This window comes from Carassius gibelio, chromosome B10 (genome assembly GCF_023724105.1).
Source record: "Carassius gibelio isolate Cgi1373 ecotype wild population from Czech Republic chromosome B10, carGib1.2-hapl.c, whole genome shotgun sequence".
Lineage (NCBI taxonomy): Eukaryota > Metazoa > Chordata > Actinopteri > Cypriniformes > Cyprinidae > Carassius > Carassius gibelio.
This window is the reverse complement of record NC_068405.1, coordinates 4,932,586-4,952,600: the sequence shown is the minus strand read 5'-3', so window position 1 is coordinate 4,952,600 and position 20,015 is coordinate 4,932,586. Positions and strand designations below refer to the sequence as shown.

Below are 20,015 nucleotides of genomic sequence, written 5' to 3'. Positions count from 1 at the left end.
AGACAGTTTTTAATGTTTATCAGACAATAAATACTCAAGATTTTGCTTTAGTATAACTCACAACGAGTTTCACACACCTTCTCCGGCCACGTTGAGTTGTTGACACTTAACAGTGGGAAAAGCGACACATGCGCTATTCACTTGTATGACTTAAGGGTGAATGGGTAATGTAGTTTCTGCTCTGGGTGGGATGAATTAGGAAGCTTGCATTGTGAAGGGCGCTCTGAAAATCGGCAGTGCAGGTAAAAGATTAAAACCTCTATTAAAACAGATGTCCAAATGAGCGTACCGGTACGCTACAAGCACGTTCTGGGCGCACGGAGAGGTGGCGGTACGCTCAAGAGCTATATTTGGAAGTGGCGGTACCCAGTATCAGTGCATACCGGCCCACTTAAAGCACTGGCAATGACTATACTTTGGAATTTTTTTGCAGTCCACTTAGAATTCAACATGGAAATCATTTTTGTTTTTTATTGGCATTGATTGTTTTGAAATTCAAATGGTACTTACATGCCTGTGTTTTTATTTCTGTAATAAATATGGCTTTCAAGCCAACAGTTAATTTGGAGGATATTGATGGTTTATTGCAGGTATGTTGTTTACATGAGAAAATCTGTGTTACAAGTTAAACAAAAATTCCAATAAACAATCATATTTTGAATTTAAATAGTTTCTTTGTCTTGAGTTTACATTAATTATTTACATTTTACATTTACATATCCAAAAAGTTTCAGTCTTTTAATTGCGATTAATCGCGATTAATCGCGATTAATTTAAAAAAAATTGTGCGATTAATTAGTTAATTATTTTTTATCGATTGACAGCACTAATATATATATATATATATATATATATATATATATATATATATCAATGATATATACAACTAATCAAGCCAGAGGCGACAGCTGCAAGGATCCGCTCAGTTGGGGCCAGTTCTCCTCTGACCAGACGAAACCAATAGTTCAATTCCAGGCTGCAGCAAAGTCAGATTGTGCAGAAGAATCATCTGTTTCCTGTGGTCTTGTCCTGGTGATCCTCTGAGACAAGGTCCTTACAGGGGATCATAAGAGGATGTCTCTATAGTGAATAAACAGTCTGTAACCTCAGGTGTCAGGCTGAAGAGTGAACAGACCAGAGTCCAAAAGGTTGAACACATATTCAGAGCTGAGAGTGACAAACTCTGGGCAAAGCACAACACAGACAGGCCAAAAGAAAGACATAGCTGAGATATGTCACTTCACACATAGGAAGCACAAGACAGCAAACACAGAAGCTTAAAAAACAGACAAGAATCAAATTCAAACCAACAGAGTTCCACAGATGTGTAATTGTTGCAGATTACCACCTCTGTCAACCTTGTTAAATTTTCAGTTCTACTGGCGGACAAATATGGACATTGATTCCGGTTAGAGAATCAGGCATGGTGGATGTGGATCCTTTCAAGCTTTTCTTTAATAGTACTTTCAGGTAAGCAGTAATATCCCTTACAACATCATCTGAAGATGTGATGGCTCAAATGGCAGTATTTGACATAGGTTATTGCGTTGTGTGTGGTCTGTTAAACAGATAAAGAGAATACAATATGAATACAACATCTGTATATATTCACTGCAAATTAACTCACAAAATATCAATAACTGATTAAATCACTCATCACAAACGAATATTTAACTATCAGATAATATATGAATATTATATATGTAAACTTCAATACAAGGCATGACGCAGCATGAAATACAACAACAGGTGTGTTCAATGTGATCAGACTAACGCGTCTTATGGAAATTAGCGCCTATTTGCGGTCAAATCGCGATCGTCATTACACATATCTAAACATTCCACAGATCGCCAGACATTCACAATTATAACTACAAAGTGTTAATTAAATATTTACATGATTACTCACATTTGTTTGCATGAACGCACAACATTGAACAATAATGGAGAGCGCACGTCTGGAGCTGGCTATTGCATCAGTGTACTGGAAGTAGCAACTACAATATCAGTCCGTCAGAAACGGTTTCTTAATTTCCGTTCCTATGGTCTTTCTGACATTGCCGCCCCCAATTACCCGCAGGCTAATTGTAGCCCTTAAGAAAGGCCATCCAAAGTGTCTTTATCCCCATCCCTCTTTGGAGGAAGTGGAATCAGTTTCACAACAGGACGCAGATATGTTTTGTCCTTGACTTTGACTTTAGCTGTCCGAATCCTCTTGTCTGCTCCTGCATAGGTCTCTGTCACGGTACCCACAGGCCATAGTGCTCGTGGGAGTTGATGGTCAATTAGGAGCACCACTTGTCCTACTGCCAACCCTTTGCCATCCGATGTCCATTTCTGTCTGCCCTGTAGTTCTGGTAGATAGCTGCGTATGAAAGCAGTCCAGAACTGATCAGCCAATACCTGGCTATGTCGCCACCTGCGTTTGCCCAAGAGCTCGTTGGAGTCATAAAGGACTTGTGGTAAGGAGGCATCACGGCGTCCCATGAGTAACATGTTCGGGGTCACAGGGTCCGGGTCTGCAATGTCCGATGAAACATAGCCAAGTGGCTTGGAATTAAGTATGCCCTCTACTTCCACTAATAATGTTTGCAGCACAGATTCAGGCACGGATTGTTCCCGTAAAATGACTCGTAAAGCAGTCTTAACTGACTTCACCTCTCGCTCCCATGTACCGCCAAAGTGAGGGGCGCTCGGTGGGATATGGCGAAACTGGATCTGCTGTTTAGCCAGTTGTGTCTGAAGTTCAGGTGTCATTTGACTAAAGGATTCTCTTAACTCATGATCACCTCCAGTGAAGTTGGTGCCGTTGTCACATAATATCTCAAAGGGCTTCCCTCTGCGGGCTATAAAGCGTCGTAATGACAGGAGAAAAGCATCTGTGTCTAGGTGTTCAAGGAGATCAAGATGTAAACATCTGGTTGTCAAGCACTTATATAAGATCCCCCATCTCTTTTCTTGACGTCGACCTATCTTCACCTGAAAGGGCCCGAAGCAGTCTACGCCAGTGGAGAAGAATGGTGGCTTGAACAGACGTAGCCTGCATGGTGGAAGGTCAGCCATCTTTGGGTTCTGTGGCTTGGAGCGCCAAAATTGGCAATCCTGACAGAAATGTTGGTGTCTGCGCACAGCTTCACGGCCTCTAAGCACCCAATATCGACGGCGTAGCTCCGCTAGTACTCGTTCTGCACCAGGATGATTGAGCTGTTGATCTATGTCTTGGATGAGCAACTTTGTGACCTGATGTTGAGGGTCTAGAACAATAGGGTGAATGACATCAGGAGGCAGGGTTTCAATACGACGAAGTCGTCCTCCCACTCTGATAAGACCAGTATCTTTGTCATATTCTGGAGCGAGAGACCTCAATCGGCTGTCTGTCGAGATGAATTGTCCAGCTTTCAAAGCCCGCAATTCTTCTGGAAATGAATCAAGCTGTGCCTGTGCTAAGAGGTGCTTCTCTGCCTGTATATACCTTGAGGCTTCAGAAGAGTTGTCAGAGTTGGCCGCCCCATCACAGGACTCCACAGTTGCTTGAAGTAGCTCCTTCCAGGTTCTGAATTGACTGATATCTAAAGGCACTGGACTGGGAACAACTGTGATTGCTCCAACAAAGGATGATCTTTTCATCTCACTCAGGTCTGGTTCAGATCCTGTACTGGGTAATGCTGGCCACTTATTCTGTGGTTGAGTCAGGAAGGAAGGACCGGATCTCCATTGGTGGGGGCAAGCTAGTTCCGCTAAAGTAAGACCCCTGGTGATGTGGTCAGCGGGATTTCTAGCAGAGTCAACATACCGCCATCTGGAAACATCTGTCAGTGTCTGGATCTCGGCTACTCTGGACCCCACAAAGACTTTGTATCGGCAAGATTCTGATTTTAACCAATGCAGCACCGTGGTTGAATCGGTCCAGTATGTGACTTGGTGTATGGGAATGGTAAGTTCAGTCTGTATGACTTTGGCCATCTGAGCTCCAGAGAGCGCCGCGCACAACTCCAGGCGGGGCATAGATAGACATTTCCTAGGGGCCACTCTCGATCGAGCAAGGACAAAGGTGACATGGACTTCATCACTCTCGTCGGTGACCTGAAGGTAGGCGACAGATCCATATACCCTCTCCGAGGCATCGCAAAAGACATGTAACTCTCTGACGGTGGACGGAGTGTCGGACTTGCCAGGAGCATAAGGTCGAGGGAATTGTAGTTTGGTGATACTGGAAAGCTCTGCAATCCATGTGGACCATTTCTCACGCAGATGTAAGGGTTCAATAGGGTCATCCCAGCTTAGGTTGTGTCTCCAGAGATCCTGGATCAGAGTCTTTGCCCTCGTGGTGAAGGGAAGGATGAACCCCAAGGGGTCATATTGGCTTGCCAAAGTCTTATACAGGTTCCTCATAGTGGGCTGAGTAGGTTCTGCTACACGGTTTCTATACCCAAGGGTGTCGTCGAGGCAATTCCATTGTAAGCCGAGTGTAAGTTCTTGCAGGTCAGTGCTACTCTGAGACAACCAGCACTCACTACTAGCTGATCTGGCTTCCGATGGGAGGTGCCGGAGAATGGATGGCACATTGGATGCCCATTGTCGGATTTCAAAGCCTCCCTGTAGCAAGGACTGACGCAATCCATCTATTATGGCCTTGGCCTCACCTTGATCGGGGGTACTGTGAAGGCAGTTATCCACATAGAATGAGGTCTCTACAATGTCAACTAATCCAGCCATGGTATGTCGGTATTCTTGGGCATGATACTGAAGAGCGTAAGTGGCGCAGCATGGGCTGCAGGTCGTACCGAAGGGAAGTACTTGCCACTCGTAAATGTCTGGGTGAGCTTCCTGGTTCATGTTCCTCCAGATGAATCGCAGTACCGATTTGTCACCAGGTAATAAACGTACTTGGTGGAACATGCCTTTTATGTCCCCGCTCACTGCAACTGCATGTTGCCGGAACCTCAAGATCACGCCCAACAGAGATGGCCCAAGTGTTGGCCCTGGAAGGAGTTGTTCATTCAAGCTCTGACCATGGTACTGGAAGGAACAGTTGTAGACTATTCGATCCTTTCCATTGTGGTGCACTATGTGGTGGGGAATGAACCACGACTCTGTGGACTTGTCTACCTCATCTGGTGCTATCTTAGCAATGTAACCTGCTGATTCAAGCTTTTGAATCTCAGAACAGTAAACTTGTGCTTGCTCAGGATTCTTGGCCAGTTTTCTCTCAATGTTTCTTAAGCTGGGGAGCACAGACTCCATCCCTGCGTTAAGCAAAGTGATAGGAGTGCGCCTCAGCAGTGGAGTAGCATACCGCTGGACACCATCCACGTTCACTCTGACAGTGGCAGTCTGCAAAAGGTTATAGCACTGTTGGTCTTGTTTCGATCTTGTTATCACCTTTTCATTGTATGGAACAGTGTCAACTTGCCACAAGCGCTCAACATGCTGATACAGCTCGTCATGTGTTGGGGCTGTCATAATATGCAAACATTGTTGCAGACCTTTAGGGGGCTGAATTGGACACATTGGGCCTTGCAGTACCCAACCAAGCTTGGTACATATGGCAATGGGGCTGCTCTCTGCTCCTCTTCGCACTGGCTGAACTGGCATCAGGAGGTGTGGCATATCAGACCCTATGAGGAGTAAGGGTTTGACGTTGTCAACTGGCTGTAAGGGTAGACCTCTCAAGTGGCGATATGCTTTCTGGAGTGCTGCCACAGGATAAGTATGTTCAGCAAGGCTTAAACCAGAGGCAGTAAATGCGTTTCGAATCACATACCTCTCAGTAGGTTTGGTGAGAGAAGACACCTCAAAGGTTACTGTGGACCCATCAAGTTTGGTATGGCTCTGGTGGATTGTCTGCAAGGGAAGAACTTCTGGAGCTCCATTTAGCCTGAGCTGTTGAACCACTTGGGGAAGGACGATAGTTCTTTCAGAGCCGTCATCTAAGACAGCGTAAGCTTCCATTGTTCGGCCACCATTGTGCAAGAGGACTCTGACTACTTTAAGCATGACTTTCTGTGAGCGGTTGGGTCTATCTAGATAGATCTGTGTCGATGGTAGGCTTACCATAAGCACTGCTCTGGAGGTGTCATTAATTGAGTCATGCAGCACGGTAAGGTGAAGCTCTTTGCAGATTTTACATGGTCGCTTGAGGTTACAGGAGTCAGCTGAATGATTCCGACCACACTTCCAACAGCGTTTGCCCTCTGCGATCCAGGTGATGATCTGTGCAGTGGTCAGCCTTTTGAATTTATCACAGGAGTTGAGATAGTGATCTTGGTTGTCGCAATGAGGACAATAGGGCTTTGGCTTGGAAATGACTTTTACCTGTGCCGGTGCAAAAGGCTTGACAGATTTCTCTGATGTCAGAAGTATTGGTGTTGAACGCTCTCGATGATATGGAGTGTATTTACTCTTCCCAGATAACTTTGTAGTGTCGGACTGAAATACAGCGGCTGCTCGGCTTGAGATACGTTTAGCTTGTGACTTCGTTTGTAACCAGGATGCTAAGTCGGGGAGAGTATAGGTTCTGTCTGTACCAGTTTGTAGAATTCCATGACTCAGGCAGTATTCTACGAAGCTGTCTCGGTAAGCTGGTGGCAGTTTACTCAGAAGGCGGTCTACGTGAGAACCACACATGAGCTCATACCCGTTTTGACCTTCCAGTGTTCTCAGCATGCCTACTAGGGACTGGACAGATAAGGCGAATGAGTCGAATGCATTGGAATCACCCATTTTAAGGGGTGGTGTACTCATGATTGCACCCAACTCAGATTGCACAAGCTGCCGGGGCTGGCCATACTTCTCCTGCAAAGCTTGCAAGGCTGTGGTGTATGGCTGTGGGTGGTGCATATATGCTTTAGCCAGTTGTTGGGCACTAGCAAATTTCAGGTGACTCAGCAACACTTGGTATTTGTACTGCTCGCTGATGTGAGTATGGTGACTTAAGAGATTATCTAAGGCCAACTTCAACAAGGCAAAGTCACTTTCAGTGCCACTCTCAAACACTGGTAGTGTGGGGCGAGGAATGCCATAGGCTGCTGCCATCAGAAGTTCTGTCCCGGGTTGAGGTATGTAACCAGCTTGAGGAACAGGTAGAGGTGAATATGGTTGAGGGCAGATAGGTGTGTTAGATAAGAGAGGTGCTCTATGATGAGTGGTTGGAATAGGCTGATTCTGACTCATAAGAGGGGCTGATTGCCTTTGTAATGGAGTATTCACATGTAAGGTTGATGCAATGGGTGCTACAGGAGGTCTAGTCGGTGATATCAGAACACTACCTGTGTATGGTGTCGCAAGCTGAGTCGCTGCTTGTTGCACAGGGTTGAATGGAGGTAGTGGTATTGAGACTGGGCTTGGCTGCTGCAAGACATGTGACATATTCTCCTGTAATGGCATAGTTGCTTGAAATGTCAATGGAGGAGTTTTGAGTGACTGAACTATGCATGGTCCCCTTGATGTGCTCTGTGCCTCTGAGACAGTCTGCTTTGCTTGCATCATGGACAATACAGGGCTGTGAGATTGCGGATATACATGAGACTGGACTGGGCTGGCATGAAGTGACTGTGGTGGTGGCACAGTTGTGTCTGGGGATCCTTCAGAACCTGCATCATCCACACTCAAGTCTTGGCTGAGCAAAGAATTCACCAGTTTGGCCACTTCTAGGTCAGTCTCTGCCTTTTTTAGCTTACGTTGTCGTTCTAATTGGTTAGTTAGTGCTTCCTTTGCCATGAGAGCCTCTTCCTGAACACGTTGAGCCTCTTTAGCTTGTGTTTGCAGCCTCTGATATTCTATTTCTGCCAACGTGTCCTCCTCTATCTGCTGACGTAGGTTGTCATACTGCCTCTGCTTGATTCTCTCATCCACCATGGCTGCCTGACTGCTTGTGAGTGCAGAAGTAGCTTGCACACCAGAGATAATGGAATGACCACTGGATCTGGAATGAGAGCTGGCTTTACTGTGGGACGTTTTCCTCGATTGGCTCTTATGTTGGCTGTGACAGCGAGAAGAAGAGATTGGAGGAGGGTCCACTGGAGGTATGTAGCCAACCTCATAGTCACTCAGATGTGAAGGTGGTTTACTTTGTCTCTTGGGTCTGACCACAGGCTCCGCTGTATCACTAGCTGCAGTGTCCATATTGTTTGCTGTTGCCAGTATCCGGCTCGAAGGACCAATTTGTTGCAGATTACCACCTCTGTCAACCTTGTTAAATTTTCAGTTCTACTGGCGGACAAATATGGACATTGATTCCGGTTAGAGAATCAGGCATGGTGGATGTGGATCCTTTCAAGCTTTTCTTTAATAGTACTTTCAGGTAAGCAGTAATATCCCTTACAACATCATCTGAAGATGTGATGGCTCAAATGGCAGTATTTGACATAGGTTATTGCGTTGTGTGTGGTCTGTTAAACAGATAAAGAGAATACAATATGAATACAACATCTGTATATATTCACTGCAAATTAACTCACAAAATATCAATAACTGATTAAATCACTCATCACAAACGAATATTTAACTATCAGATAATATATGAATATTATATATGTAAACTTCAATACAAGGCATGACGCAGCATGAAATACAACAACAGGTGTGTTCAATGTGATCAGACTAACGCGTCTTATGGAAATTAGCGCCTATTTGCGGTCAAATCGCGATCGTCATTACACATATCTAAACATTCCACAGATCGCCAGACATTCACAATTATAACTACAAAGTGTTAATTAAATATTTACATGATTACTCACATTTGTTTGCATGAACGCACAACATTGAACAATAATGGAGAGCGCACGTCTGGAGCTGGCTATTGCATCAGTGTACTGGAAGTAGCAACTACAATATCAGTCCGTCAGAAACGGTTTCTTAATTTCCGTTCCTATGGTCTTTCTGACAGTAATACTCCTGAGAGATGCACCCCATCAGCCAGGACTCAGGGCTGTGTTTCCCAAAAGCATCATTAGCTTAAGTACACTGAAGACCCACTAAAACCAGTGGAGCTATGATCAACTTTTAGGCTTACGATGCTTCTGGGAAACACAGCCCAGCTAGAGACACTTATCCAAATCCAAAACGAAACAGCACATGAGTGAATAAGAGGCAGAAGAAACAGCACTGGGGTCATGACAGGATTTTAATCAGCGTCCATTACCAGAGGAGGTCAATCCAGATCAGCGATGGGTTTCTCCAGTCCAGAATCACACTGTTGCAGGGGTCTATACTCCTGCAGAGTTTAGCTCCAACCCCAGTTAAACACAGCTGAACCAGCTAATCAAGGCATTTAGGATCATTTCCAGACTGAGCTCTGCAGGAACTGGCCCTCCAGGAGCAGGAGTAGACAAATGCTCCTGTAAACTGAAAATCCTTCTTTCACCACAACAAACTTTTTTTTTTTTACAAAAAATGTAAAACAGAAAAGTTATTCAGAAGTTAGTTTAAGGTTCTTTATGGAACTTTTCAGACAAAAAGGTTATTCTGTGTCATCGTGAAGCACCTTTATTTTTAAAAGTTAAAGGAAGAGAAGCACATTGTGCAGTGTTGGGGTGCTAGAGGAACATAGTTGAGAACCACAGAGCTACAGAAGAAATTAGAGGTAATTCACTGCATGGACACTTCTGAGAACTCAATAATGCTCATGTTCAGCAGAAATACATTACATAAGTACTGAAAATAACTGTTTGTTAAAGTCTTTGGGCTGAAAACCTTTCTGTTTCTAGACGGTGACCCCTTGTCATTTACTTGCCATTTGCTATCAAGTGCAATATATGAATCAAAATAATATTCTTTCAAGTAAATTTGAAACTATTTTTGATGCACAGCCTGCCTGCTACATATAACATTATCCAGAGAAAGAAATGTTAATGATAAATCCCATGTTATGTTTGTACCTGCTACTCTATACAGGCCACCAGGGCACCATACAGACTTTATTAAAGAGTTTGGTGATTTTACATCCGAGTTAGTTCTGGCTGCAGATAAAGTTTTAATAGTTGGTGATTTTAATATCCATGTTGATAATGAAAAAGATGCATTGGGATCAGCATTTATAGACATTCTGAACTCTATTGGGATTAGACAACAACATGTTTCAGGACATACTCATTGTCGAAATCATACTCTAGATTTAATACTGTCACATGGAATTGATGTTGATAGTGTTGAAATTATTCAGCCAAGTGATGATATCTCAGATCATTTTATAGTTTTGTGCAAACTTCATATAGCCAAAATTGTAAATTCTACTTCTTGTTACAAGTATGGAAGAACCATCACTTCTACCACAAAAGACTGCTTTTTAAGTTATCTTCCTGATGTATCCGAATTCCTTAGCATATCCAAAACCTCAGAACAACTTGATGATGTAACAGAAACTATGGACTCTCTCTTTTCTAGCTCTTTAAATAAAGTTGCTCCTTTACGCTTAAGGAAGGTTAAGGAAAACAGTTTGACACCATGGTATAATGAGCATACTCACACCCTAAAGAGAGCAGCCTGAAAAATGGAGCGCAGCTGGAGGAAAACAAAACTTTAGGTATTTCGTATTGCTTGGCGGCAAAGTAACCTGTCCTACAGAAAAGCATTAAAAACAGCTAGATCTGATTACTTTTCTTCTCTTTTAGAAGAAAACAAACAAACAGGTATTTACAGTGGCTAAATTAACGAAAAATAAAGCCTCAACAAGTGTTGAAACTTCCCAACACCACAGCAGAAATGACTTTATGAACTACTTTACTTCTAAAATCGATACTATTAGAGATAAAATTGCAACCATTCAGCCATCAGCTACAGTATCACATCAGACAGTGCACTATAGACCCCCTGAGGAACAGTTCCACTCATTCTCTACTATAGGAGAGGAAGAATTGTATAAACGTGTTAAATCATCTAAACTTACAACATGTATGTTAGACCCTATACCATCTAAGCTCTTAAAAGAGGTGCTTCCAGAAGTCATAGGTCCTCTTCTGACTATTATAAATTCCTCATTGTCATTAGGATATGTCCCCAAAACCTTCAAACTGGCTGTTATTAAGCCTCTCATAAAAAAGCCACAACTTGACCCCAGAGAACTAGTTAATTATAGACCAATCTCGAATCTCCCTTTTCTGTCCAAGATACTAGAAAAGGTGGTATCCTCACAATTATATTCCTTCTTAGAGAAAAATGGTATATGTGAGGATTTCCAGTCAGGATTTAGACTGTATCATAGCACTGAGACTGCTCTCCTTAGAGTTACAAGTAACCTGCTCTTATCATCTGATCGTGGTTGTATCTCTCTTTTAGTTTTATTGGATCTTAGTGCTGCGTTTGACACAATTGACCACAACATTCTTTTGCATAGACTTGAACACTTTGTTGGCATCAGTGGAAGTGCATTAGCATGGTTTAAATCGTACTTATATGACCACCATCAGTTCGTAGCAGTGAATGAAGATGTATCATATCGATCACAAGTGCAGTATGGAGTACCTCAAGGCTCAGTATTAGGGCCGCTACTCTTCACACTTTATATGTTACCCTTGGGAGATATCATCAGGAAACATGGTGTTAGCTTTCACTGTTATGCTGATGATACTCAGCTCTATATTTCTTCGCGGCCCGGTTGTAAAAACTAATGGAATGCATAGTCGATATAAAAAACTGGATGACGAGTAATTTCTTACTGCTAAATTCTGAATAAAAAAACAGAGGTGTTAATTATAGGACCTAAAAACTCTGCATGTAATAACCTAGAACACTGTCTAAGACTCTGCTCTGTCAATTCTTCGTCATCAGTTAGGAACCTAGGTGTGCTATTTGATCGCAATCTTTCCTTAGAAAGCCACGTTTCTAGCATTTGTAAAACTGCATTTTTCCATCTCAAAAATATATCTAAATTACGGCCTATGCTCTCAATGTCAAATGCAGAAATGTTAATCCATGAATTTATGACCTCAAGGTTAGATTATTGTAATGCTTTATTGGGTGGTTGTTCTGCACGCTTAGTAAACAAACTACAGCTAGTCCAAAATGCAGCAGCAAGAGTTCTTACTAGAACCAGGAAGTATGACCATATTAGCTCGGTCCTGTCCACACTGCACTGGCTCCCTATCAAACATCGTATAGATTTTAAAATATTGCTTATTACTTATAAAGCCCTAAATGGTTTAGCACCTCAGTATTTGAATGAGCTCCTTTTACATTATAATCCTCTACGTCCGCTACGTTCTCAAAACTCAGGCAATTTGATAATACCTAGAATATCAAAATCAACTGCGGGTGGCAGATCCTTTTCCTATTTGGCGCCTAAACTCTGGAATAACCTACCTAACATTGTTCGGGAGGCAGACACACTCTTGCAGTTTAAATCTAGATTAAAGACCCATCTCTTTAACCTGGCATACACATAACATACTAATATGCTTTTAATATCCAAATCCGTTAAAGGATTTTTAGGTTGCATTAATTAGTTAAACCGGAACCGGGAACACTTCCCATAACACCCGATGTACTTGCTACATCATTAGAAGAAGGGCATCTACGCTAATATAAGTCTGTTTCTCTCTTGTTCCGAGGTCACCATAGCCACCAGATCCAGTCTGTGTCCAGATCAGAGGGTCACTGCAGTCGCCCGGATCCAGTACGTATCCAGACCAGATGGAGGATCAGCACCTTGAAAGGACCTCTACTGCCCTGAAAGACAGCGGAGACCAGGACAACTAGAGCCCCAGATACTGATCCCCTGTAAAGACATTGTCTCAGAGGAGCACCAGGACAAGACCACAGGAAACAGATGATTCTTCTGCACAATCTGACTTTGCTGCAGTCTGGAATTGAACTACTGGTTTCGTCTGGTCAGAGGAGAACTGGCCCCAACTGAGCCTGGTTTCTCCCAAGGGTTTTTTCTCCATTCTGTCACCGATGGAGTTTCGGTTCCTTGCTGCTGTCGCCTCTGGCTTGCTTAGTTGGGGTCACTTCATCTACAGTGATATCATTGACTTGATTGCAAATAAATGCACAGACACTATTTAAACTGAACAGAGATGACATCACTGAATTCAATGATGAACTGCCTTTAAACTGTCATTCTGCATTATTGACACAATGTTTTCCTAATTAACGCTGTTCAGTTGCTTTGACGCAATAGATTTTGTTTAAAGCGCTATATAAATAAAGGTGACTTGACTTGACTTGTAATACTCATTATTGAAAAGCTTTTCTGAGAGAAATTTTAATAAGTAACTTCTGTCAATTACAAATGAGAGGCAGAAGGAATCCAGCTGATAATTGACAATCCTGTCCCATGAGCTGGAATGTGTTACAATCCACACAATCATTTGAAACTGTTATTTCATTTATTTGATATTTAAGGTGTTTAAGTATCTAGTCAATAACATGATGTCGGAACATTCCAAGATAAAGTTCAGCTGTGAATAAACAAAACAGGAACTGACTGCAGCATTATTCCCCAATCCCTGGAAATTCCCATCTTTTCATCAACTCCTAATATTTATTAGTGGCGCTGCAGTACTCCAGTAGTGTTCAACACCACGTGATCCAGTGTTCACACACTTATGAAGGTGTATTTTCTAATGTGGCGCAATAAAATGACAGTACAGTAACATTTTCATTCAGCAGCTCCTAGAGCAATTTGAAATGTTTATGATTCATCATTTAATCTGTCACAGATGCCCATCCAGCCATTCTCCAAAAGAGACTCAGAGCTGGGGGAAGAAAAAAAAATGAACAAAGTTGGCAAATGTAGGCTACGCCACGTGTTTTAATGACACTGTGTGCAGTCAGAGTCTGGTGCAGTCAGTGATGCGATAGGAAAGGCAGCAGAAGCCTTGGCTTCTATTAAGGTAAAATTGACTTTACTTCACTGGACAGAGAAAGACTTTAATCATGCTTACATTAATGCTGCTAAATCTGCTAAAAAATGTAGAGTTGGAGAAGTTCTCATCCAATGTTTCCATTGGAAAAAGTTCAGTTTATCCTGCACACTTTTCATTTAGAGCTTTTCCCTTTTCTCCAGATGACATCTGCTGGTCATACGTTTGCTGGCTGTTCTGCTTACTTTACAACATTAAAACAACTGACAGGTGAGTCAAATAAACATTATACTGATACTGAGAGGCAGCAAGAGGAAAAATAGCAGGGAAATGGGCAAGCAGAAGATCTGAATGACTCTGACAAGAGCTAAATGGTGATGACTAGATCAAAACAACAAGTCCTGTGGGGTGCACCCATCAGGGTTATGGGTGTCAATTACTGATTATATCAGGAAAGACTTATAAAAATGACAAGTGACATAGTCAAAGTGATGCTTGGTTCACTTCTCGGTGAAAGAGAATGTATATTTGTTTTAACGTGGAAAGGCAAAATAGACTATCACTCTTTAAGAAAGTGTCTTTATTTACCAAAAAAATGAGAGAGAGAAAAAAAAATGCAATACAAACCATAGATAATGTGGTTAAGCAAATCGTGTTGCATAATTGTAAACCAGCTTACCAAAGATATCAGTGCCATTTCACAGAGGAAATATGAATATAGTATAGTAACCATGTGGAGGGTGAGGAAAACCTGGACAGCTAAAATAAATCAACAACGAATATGAACAATGAACAGAAAACAAAACTAAAGACATCATTTGAGGGAAACGGATGAAATGTCATTAATCAAACTGCAAATCCAACACATTGATGTCACACTGAGCAGACATTTGGTGACGGAGGACTTGATAAAGTATATAGTGCTTCAATGGGTTTTCCTGCTTTTGGACGAGTAACATCCACCCTATCTGTCCACTAGCGGTCATGTGATGCTCTGAAACATGCTTTTTGAGCAGCTTCTTATAAAACGGCAAACAACAAACACAGAGCCATAGAAATTCAACATACAGCTGGACTGATTATTATTCTAACATCTGAATTCACAATGAAATAAAGAGTAGAAATACACTTTAGGGGCTCCGAACCAAACTACTGTCGAGTGTGTTTCAGACAAACCAACAAGCAAGTTGACCAAGAAACACCTCTCTTTAGAGACAAAATGATGCACTCATTATCGGGCACAAGATTTAGCATGAATATAAAGTCTAAAAAGAACTCAAGCTAACAGCATTCCAGATCCAGATTAATAGGAACTGACGTATGTGTGTGAAAAAAAATGATTTTTTTGGATTTGTTTGTAATCTTGGTCCAACACACAAAGCATCTCGACAGGTTTACAGCGCAGAAGATCCAATGGTAGAACATTTGCTGCGTCAAATCTTTTAAAAACCAAAGGCATTACAGCATATCTTCAGCAGATCTTTAGGACTCGAAGCAGGATTTCATGATGGCCTCTCTGTCGAATCTGAAGCTGAGGAAAGACCGTGAGGAGAGCATGTATTCCTCATAACTCGAGTCTGTCTGTCCGTTACAGCCATAGACCTCACCGGCTGCATCTGCAAAAACAACATGTAAAAACACATGCATGAAATGATCTGAAGAATAAACATAAGGTGTGATCAAAGGCAAAAAGATTGATTTATGACACAGCTTTTTATTGGTCAACACAGAAAATCCATGTGACCAACTTGAACCTGTTGTGAAATCTGCGCAGAGAAATCCTGATCACACAAGTAAGCACACCCTTTCTCTCATGCTTCAAGTGTTCAAACATGAGTTAATTCTAGTTAAGTTGTGAGGATTTTGCTTTTGCTCAAATACAATTCTTTTGATTTAGTTATAAATCACAAATCCCCACTTCTAATCCCCAATGCATCATTTCTTGAAAAGCTTTTGTTTACCCGTGTCAAAGTTATCCTGCAGTCTTCTGGGCTGAAGTTTCTTCTCATCTTTCTACAAAATAAACAGTGTGTTACACAACTCTACCATCTATTGATTGTGATGTACAGTAAATCAGGTGTGGAGCTACTAACCTGCTGCTGGCTGACACCATTAGCTCCTTTCTTCAGGTTCGGAGACTCCAGCTGTTTCTTGCTGTTGCCTTTCACGTGATTCTGCAATCAAATAAAGCAAGCAATCACTGAATCAGCACTCATCAGATCGATCACTCTGTCCGTGCTGCTGGCATGAATAAGATCTGAATTCAGTCCTCACATACTGACGTGGTATAGTACAAGCTTTCTTTTTTCTACACCTACCCATAACAGCATTTTTACACAGAATATGTTGTGATGTGAACACCTACCTTGGGTTTAAGCACATCTACTAACTCCGTCTGGGTGGTCTGTCCAAAGGGTTTCAGTGGTTTCTGCTTTAACCAGCTTTCAGGAGATGATTCCACCAACATCTGAGACCTTCTGAGCTTAGAGCTGAGCAGAGGAACAACACAAATGAGTGCATGTCATAGTTTCTACAGTCACCCGACTGCTCATTTAATGGGATACAGTAATAAACATGCATAAGTCCACAGATGAGTAACTTGAGGTGTTGGAGAAACACACCGGGGTCCTCCAGACTATGGTTTGGTGCTAACGGCTGTGAAACACAATGATAACGGCTGCTTATGGTGATGATCTTATGGTAAAATAAACTCTAATATTTTAAAATGCACTTCATTTAAGCACTTCCTGCTCTGCGTCCATTGCTTCTCTCCACACAAAGCCGCAAAAACAAGTACAAGACATTTGTTGACTAAACTTAGCAATATTAATGAGCATGTTAAAAGCATTTCATACAAAAAAAGAAAAAGAAATACTCGCAGAAGGCAGATATAAAAACAGCCCGGACTTCAAACTGTGTCTTTTCTCAGTCACATGATTTCTGCCACACATAGGAACTGCATCTTAATGTAAAAAAATGATAGCCTGATAAAACATCTGATCGTACCTTTTAATACGAAAAAATTATGAAATATAAAATAAACTGGCTTGGTTCAATGTAAACATTTTTGATGATTGTTCGGGATCTTTTCTTTTACAAAGTGGAAATTCAGAATTATTCCAAAAAAGTATAAAAAAAACAAATAAAAAAAGTCCACTGTAACTTTATTTTAATACCCTGGTTAACTGTAAACTATATCAGTGGGCTTTCTGTACAACTAGTCAGTCAAACCTAATGAGAATTGAGTTCAACCTTCAGATAGTTAACTAATAATGTGAACTATCCAGAAGTAGCCTACTGGCTCTTATTCGCCCCTCTTTATGGGATGCACAACCGCTCCGATATTAAATTCAGTTGTTATTGGACAGACTAGCCATCCTGGTCCATCCCTACTATTGTGTTCAAGCATCATAATTCTACTCATAAATCACTCTTAGTGCTGCAAAACATCTTGTTGAAAATGCGATGGTGAATGCTTTCTATAATGAGAAGGATCTCACCTGAATGGTTTGGAAGATGTGCTGCCATTAGACGCAAAATCCTCGTCGCTGCTCGTTGACTCGGCTTTGTGTTTGGCGATCCACTCTCTGAGCTCCCTGCAGATGAGCACATCTGTTACACTCCAAACCAACAAAACATGAACACGGAGCACTTCAAATCATCATTCACCAGAAGATGTACCTAATAAATGGAATAGCCATGAAAAACTTGTTAGGAGCCAGTCCAAGCTTGGATTTGGGGGTCATATCGTTCCTGTGGCAAGGCAGTTTATTGACTGGGAACCATTCAATGTTCTATCAGGAATCAAGAGAGCAACACAATCAGAGCTTTATACAATCAAATACATGTGCTTCTACAGAGCATTGAAATCTATATATACCCTTATCTCTTTTCTGGTCTTGGGGTTGAACTTGGTGTCTTTAGGAACTCCTGGAATAATGTACAATCGAACCAACTGATCTAAAATCTTCTGATCAATGTATGTTTTTTGGCAGATGCGATCTCGGATGTCAAAGCTGGTCTCCTCCAAAACCTGCAGAGAAATCAAATAATATTAACCGCAGTTTTCATTAATAAACCAAACCAACGTCTATATTTGGAAAGCGGAGAACGCGGCGTACTTCTCTCACAGCGCAGTCATGGAAAGCTTCATCTTTATTGACTTTCCCTTTAGGAAACCCCCAGCCAGACTTGGCCAGATAACCCTGGACCATCAGCACCTTCAGGAAAAAAGAAAGAATGAAGGTTTCAGCACCGCTTTTTTAAAAACAACACAGTTCATGATACTTCCAAGCAGCTGTATACTTACATTGTCCAGCGTTTCATCCAGAATAATGGCGCCAAACGTGGGTACACCCATCTTATACTCTTTCCACTGCTCTAAAACCTTCTGAACATCCTCACCATGGGGCAGCAGGAATGGACAGTGATTAAAAAGTGATTATTTTGTTAAGGAAGAATGAGAAAGAAACCACAAAAACATTGCTTTTTAACCAGTTTGTTCTTGCTTAACATTTTTGCATTGATTTCAGTCGTTAAATCTTCAGTTTGTGCATCACTTTCAATGACAGTTGCATTACATAAACAACGAAGGTGGTGACACACTTTAAGAATTAGTTTTTCTGAATTGTGCAGAACTTTAGCTCAACTCATGTTGCTTTTTAAATTAGATAAAAGTGTGTTTTCTCTTTCCTACGTCTACTGAACAAACTAAGAAAGTATGCTTTGATATAAGAGAAATATAAACAGATCTCTTCAGGATATCAGCCTTGGCGAAGTCTCTTATCCCACACTGAGGTAGTCCTGGTGAATTCTGCATGCAGAAGTCCAGGTAAAACCAGTGCGCGAGCTCGATCTGGAAGCACACTCGGATGGCATTGTCCCTCTCCTCGCTGGGGATGTGAAGAATGAAGCGACTACAAGACAAGAAGACATGAAGCCTGCATCATTACTATGTTCAACACAATGAACTGAGCTTTGTGAAATAATTCATAGCATTTTTAATAATGTGGCACACTAGTGTTCTGAAGAACTTCATTATCTAACAGATCTAAGAATGAGGTAAGTTTAAATAGTAATATTAATCTGACTCTCATTTTCTATCTTCCACTAGTTAGGGATCAACTAGAGACAAAAAAAAAATTAAACACTGATAAAAACAACAACAAGTAAATACAAATAGGGGATTCACATCCGGATGTGTAGGCGCGTGAATGTTATTACCGGAAATGCGTGAGCGTTAACAAATAAAACACGGAAGTAGTTCTATTACAAGTAGTCAATTGACCATTTAGGACAAAACATTAGAACATGTGAACAACAATTACTACGATCATCGCAATCATCAATATCAGCATCAGACAGTTGACTTTGGGGCTAGGTTATTAATCACTTTGGAGTCTAAATAACGTAATCTGGCGCGCGTGATACACACATATCCTCAGGAGTGATGTACACATCTGCAGCTCGGAAGGCGCTCACTATAACATTACTCAAAGGCTGCTGTTAGCAGCTTCATAGGGTTTTAATGCAGCCCCATGGAATCCGTTAAATTGCCGTTTAACAAAGACAGCTACGAGTTATTCGACCTCGCAAACTGGTATAAAGTGCACATTATACTCATAGGTGCTGTTAAATACAGTCAGGTATAAATGTATTCTCTCGGTTTACCTGCACAGGTCATCCAGCAGCTCGTTAGGAATCTCCCCTCGTTTTGTGTCCATGTTAAGAGTAAAAACATCCCGAAGAAGCAAGACTAGTGTGTTTAAAACAGCGCAAAGCTACTACGCTTCGCATTTATAATATGTGGCAAAACACATGGCTCTGTACGATTCAAAATTTTAACGATAAAAGGAGCAAGCAGTGCTGTGGATTTGTGTCGACGACGCTGAGGCTAGCATGCTAACATGCTAAAAATATTGCGTGTAAAGCATCATAGTAGGTGGGACCAGAAGCGTCAGCCAATGAGAAAGCGCATAACTCCGCTCCAAGAAGTCTTGACCAATCACATCGCTCTCTACATAACAAACGTCACGAAAAGACCAATCATAGTGAACTTCACAGACCGATTTAGGAGAAAAGCATGTTTGTCTGTAATACGCGATCAAATATATTGTATAAATTAAATTATATAAAAAACATATAAAAATATCACGTGGGAATACTCTTATTTCAGAGCCACCTTAAATGTAACTTTACATTTAAAAAGAA

The 20,015-nt window shown here is 41.5% G+C and overlaps 2 protein-coding genes across 2 annotated transcripts; both read right to left on the bottom strand.

Moving 5' to 3' along the window:
* Nucleotides 1-1,322: 1,322 nt before the first annotated feature.
* On the bottom strand, nt 1,323-8,124 carry LOC127965965 (uncharacterized). The gene is made up of 2 exons (XM_052566719.1): nt 1,910-8,124; nt 1,323-1,558 (listed from the first exon to the last, which is right to left on the bottom strand). The coding sequence occupies exon 1, from the start codon at nt 8,122-8,124 to the stop codon at nt 2,095-2,097; it is 6,030 nt and encodes a 2,009-aa protein (XP_052422679.1). The 3' UTR covers nt 1,323-1,558; nt 1,910-2,094.
* Nucleotides 8,125-14,368: 6,244 nt separating this feature from the next.
* On the bottom strand, nt 14,369-19,706 carry LOC127965979 (m7GpppN-mRNA hydrolase-like). The gene is made up of 11 exons (XM_052566758.1): nt 19,476-19,706; nt 18,570-18,721; nt 18,115-18,242; nt 17,927-18,025; nt 17,686-17,838; nt 17,487-17,599; nt 17,306-17,401; nt 16,171-16,294; nt 15,899-15,979; nt 15,767-15,818; nt 14,369-15,421 (listed from the first exon to the last, which is right to left on the bottom strand). Exons 1-11 carry the CDS (start codon nt 19,526-19,528, stop codon nt 15,288-15,290), a joined length of 1,185 nt encoding a protein of 394 aa, XP_052422718.1. The 5' UTR covers nt 19,529-19,706; the 3' UTR covers nt 14,369-15,287.
* Nucleotides 19,707-20,015: the final 309 nt, after the last annotated feature.

What these genes read in the sequence shown, in the direction of transcription:
- LOC127965965 (XM_052566719.1), bottom strand. Translation starts at nt 8,124, where the DNA reads ATGGACACTGCAGCTAGTGATACAGCGGAGCCTGTGGTCAGACCCAAG.
- LOC127965979 (XM_052566758.1), bottom strand. Translation starts at nt 19,528, where the DNA reads ATGGACACAAAACGAGGGGAGATTCCTAACGAGCTGCTGGATGACCTG. An exon ending in AAGAGACTTCGCCAAGGCTG is followed by an intron (nt 18,243 to 18,569) that starts ATATCCTGAAGA and finishes CAAAATAATCAC; the next exon opens with TTTTTAATCACTGTCCATTC. An exon ending in AGACCAGAAAAGAGATAAGG is followed by an intron (nt 17,600 to 17,685) that starts GTATATATAGAT and finishes GATTCCTGATAG; the next exon opens with AACATTGAATGGTTCCCAGT.